At 39.8% G+C, this 17272-nt stretch overlaps 1 protein-coding gene across 4 annotated transcripts in view; it reads left to right on the top strand.

The window, feature by feature from the left end:
• PRIM2 (DNA primase subunit 2) overlaps positions 1–17272 on the top strand; it is a 365751-nt gene that overhangs the window by 254282 nt on the left and 94197 nt on the right. For 3 of the 4 annotated variants that reach the window (XM_051854615.2, XM_051854614.2, XM_008263076.4), the window contains 2 exons: positions 4693–4765; positions 11146–11331. In XM_051854615.2, coding sequence (XP_051710575.1) covers positions 4693–4765; positions 11146–11331 — 259 coding nt within the window. Of the gene's footprint in view, positions 1–4692; positions 4766–11145; positions 11332–17272 lie in introns of those variants that run through there. The other variant, XR_007922941.2, reaches the window with a different exon arrangement.

Here is a 17272-nt window from a genome sequence, read left to right as displayed (position 1 = left end):
TTACTGCTGTTCTCTTTTTGCTTTTTTTTTTTTATATATATTTATTTACTTACTTGAAAGTCATAGTTACAGAGAGAGAGGAGAGGTGGTGGCGGGGCGGGGGGTGCCAGACTTCCATCCACTGGTTCACTCCCCAATTGTCCGCAATGGCTGGGGCTGCACCTATCTGAAGCCAGGAGATCTCCCACACGGGTGCAGGAGCCCGAAGACTTGGGCCATTTTCTACTGCTTTCCCACGCCATAGCAGAGAGCTAGATAAGAAGTGGAGCAGCTGGGACTTGAACTGGCACCTATATGGGTTGTTGGCACTGCAGGCGGTGGCTTTATCCACTATGCCACAGCACCAGCCCTTTTTGCTTTTTCCCTTGGAATTTAGTCCATTTATAAATACTATCAGTATTGAGGAACAATCATCTTATACAAAGGTGCTTCACAAAGTTTCAGGAAAAATATAGTTAAAATATAAATACATTTTGGTACAATTTTTTGTGTGTTTTTCATGTTTTTTTAAGATATATTAATTTATTTGAAAGCTGGAGTGATGGGCAGGTAGAAGAGAGTTAGAGAGAGAGCTAGTGAGCTATCTTACATTGTGTAGTTTATTCCCCAAATGCCAGCAATGACCAGGGCTAGGCCAGACTGAAGCCAGGAGCTGGAAGCAAGGAACACCATCTGTTTCTCTCATGTAGGTGACAGGAACCCAAGTACTTGAGCCATTGTGTGCTGTCTCCCTTGCACCTAAGCAGGAAGATGGATCAGAAAGGCAGAGCAGTCAGGACTGCAGCCAGGCACCCTGTGTGGGATATGGACATCTCAAGTGGTGACTTAACCTGCAGTGCTACAACACCTACCCTCCATGAATTTTCTGAGCACTCACATGACAAATGTGCAGCTAATCATTCAGGCAAATGTGTGCTTCTTTTTTATATATCTTCTCTGTGTACTTATTGTATTGCATTAATCTGGCCTGAGCCAACTTCTACATAAAGTTTTTCAGTCATTGACTCCATTTACTTAATAACTATAATCGAGTTTGTGCATCGTTTTAGTATTTATAGCAGATTTTCACATTTGTTAATCTATCTGATGTTATGTCATTGTAATTACCACCTTTAAGTTTATAGAATAGGACACTGAAGCTTATCAGGGTAATGGTGTGGCCTATACCTCCCAGCTGGGTGATGGCTCCTTTATAGGATCATACAGCTTGTCTAACTGTCCTGTTATTTCTATTTCTATGCTTTCTGGTCAAGACTGCAGTCGGTTGTGTACTAGAATATGCTTTACTGGTTCTAATTGACAGTTTGACTACTTATTTTATTTGCTTTATTTAATTGACAGTGTTTCTGTCAATTAGGCAGGCCTGGTATTATTATGTGTAATGTAAATTAGTACTATTAAGTAACTTGCCCCAGTTTGAATAAAGAGCAAAATAAGAACAGATTTTCAGACTCCTGGTCTACTGCTATTCCCATTGTCCCGTGCTGCCTCTTTGGTCTTTTGTAAGATATATTGGAAAGTGAAATACATTTTTATTCTTGGGATTTCAGTGAAACGGTTCTCTGGTTATATTGTATAGTAACATGGAAAATATTTAAGTTAAATGGCAGCTGTTGGTTTAACAACTTGAGTTTTGTATGCCATGGTGCTATTAGGATTAATGGAATGCAGAGAATTCAATGATACCTTAATTGTTAGGAAGTTGTTTCTTGAGGGAGACGTAATACAAGAGGCAAGATGACATGTTTTGGGATATGGGAATATAGAGGAAGAATAATAATGTTTTCTTTAATACCCCCATAGGTTCTTAGTTGGAATAGACCCGTGTGACAAAAAACCGATTAAGGAGAGAGAAACAGAAGTTTATTGATATGTATATTTCATATATGCACAGGAGACACCCAGGGAATAACTGGTTCTCAAAAGAGGGCGATTTGGGTTGTATAACATCTTCAACAAAGATCAGAACGTTTTTAGAGAAATAATAAGACATAGGAAAAGAGCTCAGAGTCTCTGGGAGAAGCGTTTTGTAGGAAGGCAAAGAAATGGCAGACCGAGGCACATTCGTGGAACTTGTGCCTGCATATTGCCTCTGGATGAAGTTGTCTTTGGGGTTGATCTTTGTTCTCCTTCATGGGCCACCTGTAATTTTTGTAAATCTGTGTCTTGCTTTTAGGTGACTAGAAGGAAGACAGAGAGCTTTCCTAAATCTGGCTGCTTAACCTGCCTTCAGCTGAATAGTTCTTCGTATTTTGGTGTTCATATGCTGGTCTCCCTGGGTATCACTCTGTGATTCTCAGGCCTTTCTTTGCCCATGGAGGAAAGACTATGGCAGGGGAAGGTCTGCTAGCCAATAGCTGCAGCATCCTAAAATACTTTGTGACTTTGCTTCATAAAGCATACTCATTGTTGAGTCAGTAAAATTGATTGTAGAAACAACCACTTCTCAGCAGAGCATTTTGAGAGTATATGTGCTTCAGCAAGAGGAATCTGTACTGAGTAGAGAGCCAAGAGTCTGGAATTCTTTGTCATCAAAATGATGTTTCACTCCAGGATTTCCCTTTAGTTGTGGTGTTTGCAAAATCTATAGTTTGTGTGTGTGTGTGTGTGTGTGTGTTTAATGCAATCTAGTTGCTGTGTTTGCCCCATTAAACATTACTATGTCTGAATCTGTATTTATGAAGTTGGGTAGGTGTACAGTGTTGTATTAGGGAGATAAAATTCTATAAAAGTAGATGGATTTAGGAAGAATAATCAAGTATATTGACTAATTTGTAAATAATATAGAAATATTTATTACAGGGGAGAGGATGAAGTAGTGTAGTGAAGAAACAGGGAATTATTTTTTATTTATTTTTTATTTTATTTATTTGACAGAGTTAGAGAGAGAGAGACAGAGAGAGGGGTCTTCCTTCTGTTGGTTCATTCCCCAAATGGCCACTACGGCCGGAACTGTGCCTATCTGAAGCTAGGAGCCAGGTGCCTCTTCCTGGTCTCCCACACAGGTGCAGGGGCCCAAACACTTAGGCCATCCTCTACTGCTTTCCCAGGCCACAGCAGAGAGCTGGACTGGAAGAGGAGCAATGGGGACTAGAACCTGGCACCACATGGGATGCCAGCACCGCAGACAGAGGATTAACCTAGTGTGCCACTGTGCTGGCCCTGAAGCAGGGAGTTATTAAGGGTCAAAGGTTTAAATTCTCACTGCATTGCTTGTTCATCTGATCCTAACAAGTTGCTGACTCCTCTGAGCCTCAGTTTCCTTATTTGTCAGATAAAGAGAAATTTTCACAGGCCTCTTTCTGTGCCTGGCACAGCCTTGGCTTGTAGTCCCAAGAAGCATCTAAAGCGAGAAGCAACTCCAAAACCTAGGATGCTGGGTAAATCTACCACTTGCTCCTTGTCCATCCACTGGTCCCCACAAGCAGAGAAGATGTCTTCTTCCTCTGATCATTTTCCTAAGGAACACACGTTAATATGCACTGACAGGAAATGAAATAAAAAAAATCTTCATGCAGCAGTTCATTTCATTAAGATTGATGAATGGATATAATTCACCCTGCTGGTTTCATGCATGTCAGGAGCATTGACAAGATTGGAGAGAATTTCTGTTTGATCTGTGACACCAAGTGTTGCTTTGCTGTTCATCATGTTATACCCAAGGAGGCCAAGCACAAGTGCACAGTGAAAATGATCTTTGTTGGCACAAAAGGAATCCCTCATCTGGTGACTGATGATACTGGCATCATTCACTATCCAGATCTCTCTTTATAAAGTGAGAGGCCCTGTGATTTGGAGATTGACAAGATTATTAATTTCTCTGCATTTGACACTGGTTGCCTGTGTGTGGTGGTCAGAGTTGCTAACTTGGGAAGAATTGGTGTGATCACCAGCAGAGAGAGATTCCTGCCTCTTTTTATGTGATTTGTGTGCAAGAGGTCAGTGCCAGCAGCCTTGCCACTCACCTCTTCAGCATTTCCATTGTTGCCAAAGGCAAGAAATTGTGGATTTTCCTGAGAGAAAGGAATCCACTTTACCATGGATGAAGAGAGAGTCAAGATGAGTGTCCCAACCAAGCAGTGGGTTAAATTGTCATTAGTTTGGAAAAGTCTTTATGCTTAATTAAATATAATAAAGTCAAAAACAGGAGCCCAAATCCTCTCTCAGAGTGGTTGTTAACATCTCATCAGAAGATGTAGGTGAGGACTGTTTACTCACTGTATATAGTTAAATATGTATATTAGTTATCTTAATAAACTGATTACTGTATGTCAGGCCCTTTAACAAGTGATTTTCAATTTAGCCCTCCTATTCACTCTGCAAAGTAGAGTTTTGACCCACTCACCACTGGGTCATTGTTCCTGATTTAATCTCCAGTTTCTGTTTTGGTGTGTTGCTATGCTGTTGATACATAGTAAAGGTTTGAAATTGAATAATCATTGAAAGTAATTCCCTGGATTAGGAATGAAGAAAGCCAGACTGTCAATATATTATTGTATGAATTTTGTGTAAGTTACTTAAATATATTTTGTTAAATATATTTAAAACACTTGCCTGTGTTTCTGCTAATGTTTATATATAAGATGTTTTATTATGAGACTTAAATTTTTATTGGAATAAAATACTTCATTTGAGATGATCAAACATACTTTACCAATTCTCCTTTAATAGTTTTTTTTTTTTTTTTTCCAGTCATTCCTACACTGGCCAAGATTATAACACACAGGGAAATGCTGGGAAGATTTCCTTAGATCAGATTGATTCGGTAAGCTCCATATCCTTTTTTTTTCTTTTGTAAAAATTTACTTTATTTATTTGAGAGACAGAGTTACAGATAGAGGTAGAGCCAGAGAGAGAAGTCTTCCATCTGCTAGTTCATTCCCCAAATGGCTGCAAAGGCCAGAGCTGAGTTGATCCCAAGCCATGAGCTTCTTCTGGGTCTCCCACATGGGTGCAGGGGCCCAAGGACTTGGGCCATCTTCTACTGCTTTCCCAGGCCATAGCAGAGAGCTAGCCAGGAACAGGGGCAACCGGGACAGAATCCGGCGCCCCAACCGGGACTAGAACCCAGTGTGCTGGCGCTGCAGGCAGAGGATTAGCCTATAGAGCCGCGGTGCCGGCCCCAATTTACTTTTAATAAATTAAAAATACACTGATACTGGGTTGGGCATTGTGATATACTTGTTAAGTTGCTGCTTGGGATATTGACATTGCATATGGCAGCTCTGATTTTGTTTCCCAGTTTCTTTGTTTCAAATTCAGCTTCTCGATAATGGGCCTGGGAAGGTAGCAAACAATTTTCCATCTACTTCTGTTTTTGCCACCTACACAAGAGATCAGGCTCCTGGCCTAGCCCTGGCTCTTGTGGGCATTTTAGGAATTAAACCAGCTGATAAGTACCTCCCTCCCTCCCTCCCTTCCTCCATATCTCTGTCACTCTGCCTTTCATATAAATAAAACTGTAAACTATTATTTTAATACTTGGAAACAAGAATTATAATAAGGGTAATGGGATAGGGAGAAGCCAGGGAGTTTTTAGAGTCCAGAATAAGTAGACTGTTTTCCTATTTGAAAAGATGTAATCAAGTACTTGGCAGTTAATATGTCTAGAAACAATAATAAGACTGCTTTTCTTATGCAGTTGATTTGAAATTTGTTCTTTCGGTTTTCTTGGTTATTTTATCCCAGCACGCCCTCTCCTGCCTTTTTCATGTGTGATTTTGGTTTTCTTTATGGTATGTAAATGGTTTGAGGTTAATTCTATTCCTAATTCTAGCTAGAGGCTTTCCTATTCACAAGCACTCTGTTTAAGTGCTGTAGAAGTACATTAATTCATTTGGTGAATATATACTGAGGTCATCAATTATGTACCAGCAGTGCTGTGTACACAGAGGTGGATAAAACTGAAAATGTCCCTACCTTCATGGGCTTGCTTGGGAGACACAGACAACATAGTAAATAATAATTGAGTAATATAATTTACTGAAATAGTGCTAAACTATATTACGTGCTGTGATGATGATCATATTGTATGAGTCTGTGCCTAAGACCCTGTGTTAAGTAATACAGTTGTAGCTTTATTTGTATCTGTATTGCCTCATCCTAGCTCTGTATATTGCCTCATCCTCACAACAGCCGGTCATTACCATATTCCCTGATGGCCCTATCTCCTCTCCAAACGTTCCCTTTCCATTTTTCTTCTAACTGAAATCTGGCTCCTTTAATGATACTGCTGCTTCTGTGGCCATCTTCAGCAGAGGCTGTTTTTCTTCTCCATACCCAGTGTAGTTATGGGGTGAGGGTCTTTGTTGTTCCATGTTACCACTTTGAAATATTTCTTTCCATTATCAGAGCTACAGGTCATTTAAATCCCTTGTGATAAATGTATGCCTTCTTTGTTGCTGCCCTCCCCTTATTCATTGATGATTTTAGCACCTAGGTCATGGTATTTTTTTAAAGATTTATTTTTTATTTATTTGAGATAGTTACAGAGAGAGGTAGAGACAGAGAGATCAGTCTTCCATCCACTGGTTCACTCCCCAAATGGCCACAACGCCCGGAGCTTCTTCCGGGTCTTCCAGGTCTCCTACATGGGTACAGGGGCCCAGGGACTTGGGTCATCTTCTACCGCTCTCCCAGTCCATAGCAAAGATCTGGATTGGAAGAGGAGCAGCTGGGAGTAGAACTGGTGCCCATGTGGGATGCCAGCACTGCAGACTGTAGCTTTAACCTGCTGCGCCACAGTGCCAAACCCCTAGCTCATGGTATTTTGCACCAGTACTACCCCTATTACTGTTCATGGTCTCTGACAAATGCATGTTGGTAATTCTTCCTATATCCTGGCTTTATAATTTCTTTGTTCACTTTTCCACAGTCATTTTTCCATCTCATTATGGCCCACCCTGAGCTCTGTCTTTCCCATTTCCCTTATTTAGAGTACCATCAGAGCCTCTTGAGTATTATTTCTGCCTTCATTCTTGTTCTCTTTGTTTATCATTCATGTTAGTCTTCTGGTCAAAACCCACTAGTGGGTTTCTTTCCTGTTCAGCTCATTTTATGGCCTATAAAGCCATATGTACTCATCATCCTAATTGTGTTTTCTGCTCTATTCTGGCTCACTCACTATGCTGTAGCCGCGTGGACCTTATGCTGTCTCTTAGCACCCCAAGTTCATTCCTTCTCAGAGACATTGCTTTCCTTTTCTTCACGGGAGCAGTTTTCCTGGGTTGTCATTTGGCTGGAATCCAACTTCAAAATTCAAATCTGTGCTGACATATCATCTCTTCATATGAAATATCATCTCCTCCCTGGCTGTCCAGATTAAAGTACCTTCTTTCATTCACATTTGATGCCATATCTCTGTTTTACTTCCAGAGCTTTTGGGATCAGATGTGTTGTCTGTCTCCTCCTATTAATGTATAAGCTCTTTGAGGACAGGATTTTTGACTTCTTTGTTCACTGCTGTTTCCTCAAGGCTGTACATACACTCTGTATTCAAATATTTGTCATTGAATGAGTAAAAAGTAATCAAAGAATTGAGCCAAAGGAAGCTGAAGCTAAATTGGGTCTTTTTATTATTATTATTATTATTCATTTGAAAGGCAGAGTGATAGAAAGAGGGGAAGACAGATCTTCCATACTAGTGATTCACTTCCCAAATGGCTGCCAATGGCCTGTGCTGGGCCAGGCCAAAGCCAGGAGCCTGGAACCCAAATCAGTGCCTCTGAAGTGGGTTGCAGGCACCCAAGTTTTTGGGTGATCTTCTACTGCATTCCCAGGCATGTTAGTAGGAAGCTGGAGCTGAAGCAGTGTTGTAGGGGATTGAACAGGTGCACGAATAAGTGATACCAGCATTGTAGGCAGTGGCTAAACCTGCTGTGCCACAATTCTGGCCCCTGAATTGGGTTTTAAAGAACAACTCAGAGGCTGGTGCCGTGGCTCACTAGGCTAATCCTCTGCCTTGCGGCGCCAGCACACCGGGTTCTAGTCCCGGTCGGGGCGCCGGATTCTGTCCCGGTTGCCCCTCTTCCAGGCCAGCTCTCTGCTGTGGCCAGGGAGTGCAGTGGAGGATGGCCCAAGTCCTTGGACCCTGCACCCCATGGGAGACCAGGATAAGTACCTGGCTCCTGCCTTCAGATCAGCGCGGTGCACCGGCCGCAGCGTGCCGGCCGCGGCGGCCATTGGAGGGTGAACCAATGGCAAAAGGAAGACCTTTCTCTGTCTCTCTCTCACTATCCACTCTGGCTGTCAAAAAAAAAAAAAAAAAAAGAAAAAGAAAAAAAAAAAAAAGAACAGCTCAGCTAGTTGTGTCAGGTAGGAAGGGTGTACCAGGCAATGCCAGCTGTTTGAGAAAGCTGAATAGGTTAAAAAAAAAAAGACTATGTGATCAGGGAATAGCAAATAACCCAGCTGGCTGTAGGGAAGGATTCCTTATTGCCATAGGAACAAGCTAGTTATTGCTTCTCCACCATCACAGTGCTCCCATGGCGTTTTTTTAAAAAAAAAAATTTATTTATTTGAAAGGCAGCGTTAAAGAGAGGCAGAGATTGAGAAGGGTCTTCCATCCGTTGGTACACTCCGCAGATGGCTGCAACGGCCAGAGCTGCACAAATTTGGAGCCAGGGGCCAGGTGCTTCTTCCTGGTCTCCCATGCGGGTGCAGAGGCCAAAGGACTTTGGCCATCTTCTACTGCTTTTCCAGGCCATAGCAGAGAGCTGGATCGGAAGTGGAGCAGCCAGGACTCAAACCACGCCCATATGGGATGCTGGCACTGCAGGCGGTGGTTTTACCCACTGCACTACAGCGCCGGCCTTCCCATGGCATTTGATTTATGTCCTTGTTAAAGCCCTCATTATATAATTTATTTTATGAGTTTAGCATAATAGTGAGTGTAATAATTATGGCGTCTTTTTCCTTTACTTGTCCTATTTAATGGAAAAAAATTGTATTTTATTCATCTTCTTTTAAAATATTTATTTATTTATTTGAAAAAGTAACAGAAGGAAGGACAGAGGGAAATCTTTCAGCCACTGGTTCACTCCACAAATGGCCACAGTGGCCAGGGCTGGGCCAGGCTGAAGCCAGGACCCTGGAACTCTACCTGAGTCTTACATATGGGTGGCAGGGCCCTAAGTACTTGGGCCATGTTCCTCTGGTTTCCCAGGCACATTTGCGGGGAGCCGGGTTGGTAGTGGAGCAGCCGGGATTTGAACTGGTACTCACATGGGATGCCAGCATGACAGGCTTAAACCACTGGGCTACAGTGTTGGCCCCATTTTATTAATCTTCTTGTTTTCTTAGTCAATACATATTCTGTTATGTATAATTAAAAAGTAGTTACCAGACATTTTGGGAATGTTTCATATTCATGCTAAGGATATAGAATATTAATTTTTGTGTGTGGACTTAAATACTGTTCAAGAAAAAATAATCAGGTAATAGTATGAAGGAACAGAAATGATCCCATGATAATGAACTGGCAGACTTTCCAGTAGTTCTAGCAAGGAAGAATATAATTCTAAATGTACTAGATTGAGGATGGAAGATTTTAGAAGTTGTTACTCAGAGGATGAAGAGAAACTGAATGGTCAGAAGAGGGAGCAACAAAGTCAGGCAAAGTGGGATCTGCTTCCTCTTTTTTATAAAGTAACTTTGCCAACCAGTGAGGATGGGGGACGTGAGAATGTAAGTCTTAAGGACCCTGTTTTAAGAAGTCAGAGCCAGTGCTGTGGCATAGTGAGTAAAGCCACCACATGCAGTGCCAGCATCCCATATGTGCATCAGCTCTCTGCTATGGCCTGGGGAAGCAGTAGAAGATGGCCCAAGTCCTCTGGCCCCTGCACCCATGTGGGAGACCCGGAGGAATCTCCTGGCTCCTGGCTCCAGATCGGCACAGCTCCAGCCATTGCGGCCATCTGGGGACTGAACCAGACCTCTCTCTCTACCTCTGACTCTCTGTAACTCTGGCTTTCACATAAATAAATAAATACATCTTTTTAAAAAAAAAGTCACAATGCTAATGAGACAATAAATGAAATCATTGAATTAAAAATGGGCAATGATATTACATTTTTGACACTAAAGGTTTTTCTTCTGAATACTCATTTCCTTAATGAATGTATTTGAATTTTCCATTTGATAATCATTTCTCTTATTTTATATTGTACTTTGTATTTTCATTATCTTAAAAGTTCATCTGTTACTCAAAGTTTGTACTTTGGAATATTTATCTCAGGGGAGTGAAATTTCATGTTCTTATACGAGGATGTTTGTAACACCTTTATTTGAAATAGCCTCAAATTGGGAAAAAACCCACAAGCAAAATATTAAATTACATTTTAAATGATTAAACAAATTGTTGTACCATCCATAGCCTTGGCACAATATTTTGTAATAAAAAGTGAGCTTAGATGCAAGAATTTTTTTCTTGAAGAAATTGTGCTGAGTCAAAAAAGCCAGTCCACAAACATTACCTACTGTATGATTCTATTTTTAGAATACTTTTGAAATTACAAAATTTAGAGAGGTGGAATATTTGTCAGGAGTCAGGGCATTGGTATGGGGAAGTGGGAAGGAAGGTGGGGGTGGTTTTCAAAGAATAGCCTGAGGGATCCTTGTCGTAGTGGAACTGTTTTACACCTTGAGTGCGGTAGTACATGCATGAACCAATACCTCTAGTAAAATTGTATGTAATTAAATATATTCAGCAATAAGTGCACATCGAAAAGAGGACATTTAATACTAGTGGAGTGTGTCAGTGTCACTATCTTTGTTGTGATAATGTACGATAGTTTTGCAACACATTTTCTTTGGCAAAATTGGATAAATGATGTCTCTTTATTCTTACAACTGCATATGAATATATAGCTATTTCAAAAGAAAAAAATTAATTGAAAATATTTTTAAAAAGTAACAGGTGAAGTAAATTTTCTTATTTTATTTAAGCCAGTATATCCACAATCTGATCATTTTGACATCTAATCAATGTAAAAATATTTAGAAAAATTTAATTTATAATCACAGCAATATAATAATACTTCTTTATGGTTTTTGTTTTTGTTTTTGCTTTTGTTTTCCAATTATATTGATTTTGCAGTCATAACAAATATTTTAGGGGATCTTGTAACAAATTTTTTTTTCTTGTAGTTTTCTACCAAATCCTTCCCACCTTGCATGCGTCAGTTACATAAAGCCTTGCGGGAAAATCACCATCTTCGCCATGGAGGCCGAATGCAGTATGGTCTCTTCCTGAAGGGCATTGGCTTAACGTTGGAACAGGCATTACAGTTCTGGAAGCAAGAATTTATCAAAGGGAAGATGGACCCAGACAAGGTAATTGGGAAAGATCAGAGTAGTTGGGCAGGTGTTTAGCCCTGTGATTGGGAAGCAGGTTAAGATTCCAATAAGTTCCATATTGGAGTGCCTGGCTATGCTACCCTGCTCCAGCTCTAGCTCCTGACTCCAGCTTCATGCTAATGCAAATACTGGGAGGCAGCAAAGATGGCTAAGGCAGTTGGGATCCTGCCACCCACGTGGGGGACCTGGATTAAATTCCAGACTCCTGACTTAACTGAGCCCAGCCATGACCATTGTGGGCTTTGGGGAGTGAACCAGTAGATGGAAGTGTTCTTTCTGTCTGTCTGTCTGTCTGTCTGTCTCTCTCTGTGTGTCTTGCTTTGCCTTTCAAATAAATAAATCTTTTTTTTTTTTTTTATTCAAAAGAGTTACCAGAGAGGTAGATAGAGAGAGCACTTTAATCTGTTGGTTGACTCCCCAAGTGGCTGCAATGGTGGGAAGCTGAGCCAATCCAAAGCTAGGATCCAGGAGCTTCTTCTGGTCTCCCTGTGGGTTCAGTAGCCCAAGGACTTGGACCATTATCCTCCACTGCTTTCCCAGGGAGTTGGATTACCAGGGACTTGGATTGGAAGTGGAGCAGCTGGTACTCGAACCAGCGCCCATATTGGATGCCACTGCTATAGGCCGGGGCCTTAACGCAGTGCACCACAGTGCTGGCCTCTAAATAAATCTTTTTTAAAAACCAAAAAGCTAAAAGGTCTATGTTTGGACATGTTTCTTAAAATGTAGTTGAAAATTCAGTGTCTTCAATTTAGATGAGATGAAACTCACGTATTAATTTGTTGTTGTTGTTGTTGTTGTTGTTTTTAGATTATTTATTTGAAAGGCAGAGTTAGAGAGGGAGCAATAGAGAGAACAATCTTCCAACTACTGGTTCACTCCTCAAATGGTTACAATGGCCAATGCTGGTCCAGGCTGAAGCCAGGAGTCTGGAACTCCATTGGGATCTGCTTGTTGGTTTCAAGGGCCCATCCATGCACTTGGTCCATCTTTCCCTGCTTTCCCAGGCACATGAGCAGGGAGCTGGATCTGAAGTAGAGCAGCCTATACTTGAACCAGAGCTCATATGGGATGCCAGTGTTACATGTGACAGCATGAACTGCTGTTCCAAAATACTGGCCCTGACATATTAATGTAATATGTGCTGAACAAAAGAATTGGCAAGGAGTCTTCTCACATGTGGTCGTACTACCTGTAGTCATTGTAAAACTGAAATTGCTTTCTGAGCTATACGAGGGGTCTTCAAAAAGTTCATGGCAAATGCATGTTACGGAAAAAGCTATGCATACATTTCAGAAAGCTTCACACCAAAATAATCTAATTTTTTAGTTCCATTTTACCACAGACTTTTTGAAGCACCCTTGTGTTTTTGTATGAATGTGTATGTATACATACATACATACATGAACATATGGACATACTGTGTTTTGTGGACTATGAGGTACTGTGACCAAATAAAGTAAAACAATTTAAAATGTCTTCCATTATGTCAAGTATTCTATTTAATGGAGTATATTTATAATGTTTTTCAAAATCTATTTATTTGAAAGGCAGAGGGAGAGAATGCTTCTGTCTGCTGGTTAACTCTCCAGAAGCCTTTAGTGGTGCGCGGCTGGGGCCAAAGGCAGAAGGCAGGAACTCAGTTCAGGTCTCCCATGTGAGTAGCAGGAACCCAATCAGTTGAGACATCTCCTCTGCCTTCCAGGGTTTGTATTCTCAGGAAGTAGGAGTCCAGAGCAGTACTGGTTTTTGAACTTAAGTACTTGCACATTAGGATATGGATGTCATAACAGGCATCTAACCACTCGGCTAAATGGTGCCACATAGAGCCTATTTATAGAGACAGTAATCACTATAAGCCCAGGCAGCTGATTTTCAACCTATCCATAAAATTGGTTCCCAATCCTACTCCTTTTTTCTTTTTAACAGTGCTGGCTAGCAACATTTTTATTTAGAAATAGTTTCTGCACCCATCTAAACCATGGTACTGTGGTATATTTTTAAGTATATAATATTTGGTTTGCATCTTTCTAAAAATAAAGGAAATTACAGAACAAAGAATATTTACCAAGTAAATTTTAAACACTTTATTATATCTTGTATTAATTTATTAGGATTGCCATAACAAAATACCACAGCTGGGCTTGAACAACAGAAATTTATTTTCTCCCTTTAGAACCTGGAATTCCAACAATGGGTCTGGTGCTGTGGTATAGTGGGTTAATTAAGCCTATGCCTACAGTGCTGCCCATTATATGGGTGCTTGTTTGAGTCATGTGGCAGCTCCGCTTCTGATCCAGCTCCCTGCTAATGCACCTGGGAAAGCAGAGTAACATGGCCGAAGTTTGTGGGCCCCATGCCCATGTGGGAGACCTGGAAAAGCTCCTGACTTTTGGCTTCAGCCTGGCCTTAGCCCCAGGTGTTGAGGACATTTATGAATGAACTAGTGGATGCAAGATCTCTCCCTTCCTCTCTCTTTCCCTTGTTTTTTCTGCATTTCAAATAAATATTTTTTTAAAGATTTATTTATTTACTTGAGAGGTAGAGTTACAGAGAGAGGGGAGAGACAGAGAGAGAGGTCTTCCATCTGCTGGTTCCCTCCCCAAATAGCCACAATGGTTGGAGCTGGGCTGATCTGAAGTCAGGAGCCTGGAACTTCTTCCAGGTCTCCCACACGAGTGCAGGGGCCATCTTCTACTGCTTTCTCAGGCCATCAGCAGAGGGCTAGATGAGAAGTGGAGCAGCTGGGACTCAACATCCCATTTGGGATGCCAGCACTGCAGGAGTGTGCTTAACCTGCTCTGCCACAGCGCTGGCCCCATAAATCTTTTTTATTAAAAAAAAAAGAAAAGGGAGATCAAGATGTTGGCAGGTTTAATTTTTCCTGAGACTTCTCTCCTTGGCTTTCAAATGGCCACCTTTTTACTGTGTCCTCCCATGGTTTTTTCACTGTGTGTGTACATTCTTGATGTTTTTTCCTGTTTTATAATGACACTAGGCATATGGTATTCGGGCCTTCCCCCCTTATGACCTTATTTGACCCCGATTACTGCTTTGAAAGCCCTGCCTCCAAATACGATTATATTTGGGGGCATGGCTTCAACCGATGAATTTAGGAGAACACAGTTCACCATGACTTCACTCAAAAAGCTCAGATCTCAGAGTGAGCATTGTGGCACAGCCAGCTGAGCCCCTTCTTGCCTGCATCCCATGTCAGCAGGGATCCTAGGACTGAGTCCTGCCTTCTCTTCTGATCCAGCTTCCTGCTGATGTGCACCCTGGGAGGCAGCAGATTATGGAGTGAGCACTTAGGTCCCTGCCACCCATGTGAGAGACCAGATGGAGTTCTTGACTCCTGGCTTCAGCTTGGCGTAGTGCCGACTGTTGCAGTCATTTGGTTTGGGGGGTAGAAGGGGTTGCCAGCAGATGGAAGATCTTTGTCTGCCTTTCAGATAAAATTAAGTAAGTAAATAAATAACTTACTTTGCCAAAAAAGCTCATATCTCTTTATGATTTATTATAAAACATTCTTGTAGTTTTTACAGATTTGTTTTAAAAGTTCTTATTGATAATCAAACATAAATTCTTAACTGAGTCACTTAATAGTAACTCAGTTTTTGATAATGTTTCTTAGCATTCAATTACATGTTTTTTATTTTGAAGGTTACGTGCTGTGATTATAGAAAATATGAAAAACTAAAATTTATTTATTTGATAAATTTATCATTGCCCCATTTGGAAATTTTTGTCAATATTTTAATCTTTCTAGTCTTGATAATTTTATATCATGGTGTTTTTCCTAACTTTAAAAATTTATATTATAATTTCTCTAGATTCAGTAATCTTTGAAAATATAATTTTAATTAATTACATTATATAGATTATATGATGTATCCTTTGAAAGTGATATAATTTGTTTAGTCTTGCTCTATTGGATATTTGATTGTGTCTAATTTGACTGTATTATGAATTTTATTACAACCAATATCCTGAGGATAATAGTCATCGATTATAATTCTTATTTATATCTGTTGTATGTATTCACCAGGAAGTAAAATTATGCGATATGAATCTATAGAGAGTTTAAGTTTTAATGTATATTATGAAATGACTATTCATCAAGCTATGTGAAAATCTGGCTCTGCTATTGATATCATCATATATTATTACTGTAAATTTTTTTTTTAATTTTTATTAGGAATTTGATGTGCTAAATAGGGAGACTGTCAGGGTTCTCCAGAGAAACAGAACTGTGTGTGCATGTCTGCTTTATTATAAAGAATTTGACTCATGATTGTGGAGGTTGAAATTCAAAAGGTCTATAGTTGGCAAGCTGGAGATCCAAAAGAACCAATGGTATAGTTCTTTTCTGGTGTAAAGATCTGAAAACCAGAATAGCCAATGGATAGTCCAAATGCTGCTGTCCAAATGCCGGCAGGCATGGGGCCCAGGAAGAGTTGATGTTTAGTCCAAAACAAGGAATAAAGTGAGGTCGCCCTTAAAGGCAGTCAGGCAGGAGGGTCCGCCTTTTTGTTCTATGCAGGCCTTCAAATGATTGAATGAGAGGGGTCACATTAGAGAGGGCAGTCTGATACGAGCTGCCAATCCAATGTTAACTGCATCCAGAAAAAGACTCACATGCCTAGAAAAATGTTTGACCTAATATCTAGGCACTTTGCTACCCAGTCAGGTTGACATATAAAATTAACCTTTACACTAGATAATTATTTGTGAGCTGGGAAGAAAGTTAGGAGTAGTTTTAAATGGAAAGAACCTTTTTACTAGCATTTTAGCTTCATTTGTGCTCTTAAGTAAGAGAGAAGGGAAAACTAGGTAAAGCCAGTTAATATTAATGCTTATTCTCAGTAATGTATTGGGATTGTCCTGAGAAACAACCATGTATTATGTGTGTATGTGTGATTTATTATATATATTATATGTCATGAGTATCTTTAGCTTGGACACTTGTTCACTGATCTGCCTTCTTATATGTGCATGTGGGATGGCTTATGTATCAATGTCATTAGTATTTAACTTTTTTTTATCACTTGCCGGGAAATTTTTCTTTCTTATGGGAGTTTAACTTTGCAGTCAAAAAGTAGTTTTTAGAAAAATTATTATAAAAGAAAATCAATAAATAATTTTTAGCTTTCTAGATAATATATATCAGCTTGTATTTTTATTAGTTTATTATTGATTACAGCAAATATATTTCAGCTAAAAGATTATAAATTACATTTATGAGTTATTATGACTGGTATTCTGTTGTTACATAGTCTGTATGTAAATGTTCATTTTTTTCTCAATGATCTCTTCTCACATATTTTTGCAATGAATATAAAATGAGTTCTCTTCAATTTAATAATTATACATACTTGTTAAGTGATATTAAAATATGAGGTATATAAAATTGTTGATCTAAAATATTATATAGAGCATCTTATAGAATGTCTATCAATGCTGAATATTAGATAATTTTTAATAGTTCTGTGATCATAAGAGTTAAGTATAGAACCTAAAGTTTGGGGCTTTGAATGTTTTGGAATAATAACTTCAGTCAGAATGTTTATTTCCTGAGAGCCAAAAAATGAAATACAGTAAAGAAATGGTAAACGTATTCAGTTTCAACCAGAATTCTTCTTTACTATTTTTTCCGAATGATAATAATCTCTGGTATCTTTCTTTGTGCTCATATCTTCATTGTTTTAATTTATTTGAGCTATGTTGCTGTGTGCGTCTAAGCAAAAATTATGAGTACTTGGGTATTTTGAGGCAACAGAAAAGGTATAGTGTGTCTAATATTTTATAGCAATAGTTGCTGCCTCTACTGCCTAGAATCAAATATTTCTCTATTCTAACTCCTTTTTACTACAGCTCTGCTTGTCTTGAATTGCCTGTCATCAGTATGCGTGTCCTT

Source organism: Oryctolagus cuniculus, chromosome 5, assembly GCF_964237555.1.
Source record: "Oryctolagus cuniculus chromosome 5, mOryCun1.1, whole genome shotgun sequence".
Classification (NCBI taxonomy): Eukaryota; Metazoa; Chordata; class Mammalia; order Lagomorpha; family Leporidae; genus Oryctolagus; species Oryctolagus cuniculus.
The sequence above is the reverse complement of the archived record's forward strand: the minus strand, read 5'-3'. Positions and strand labels throughout refer to the sequence as shown.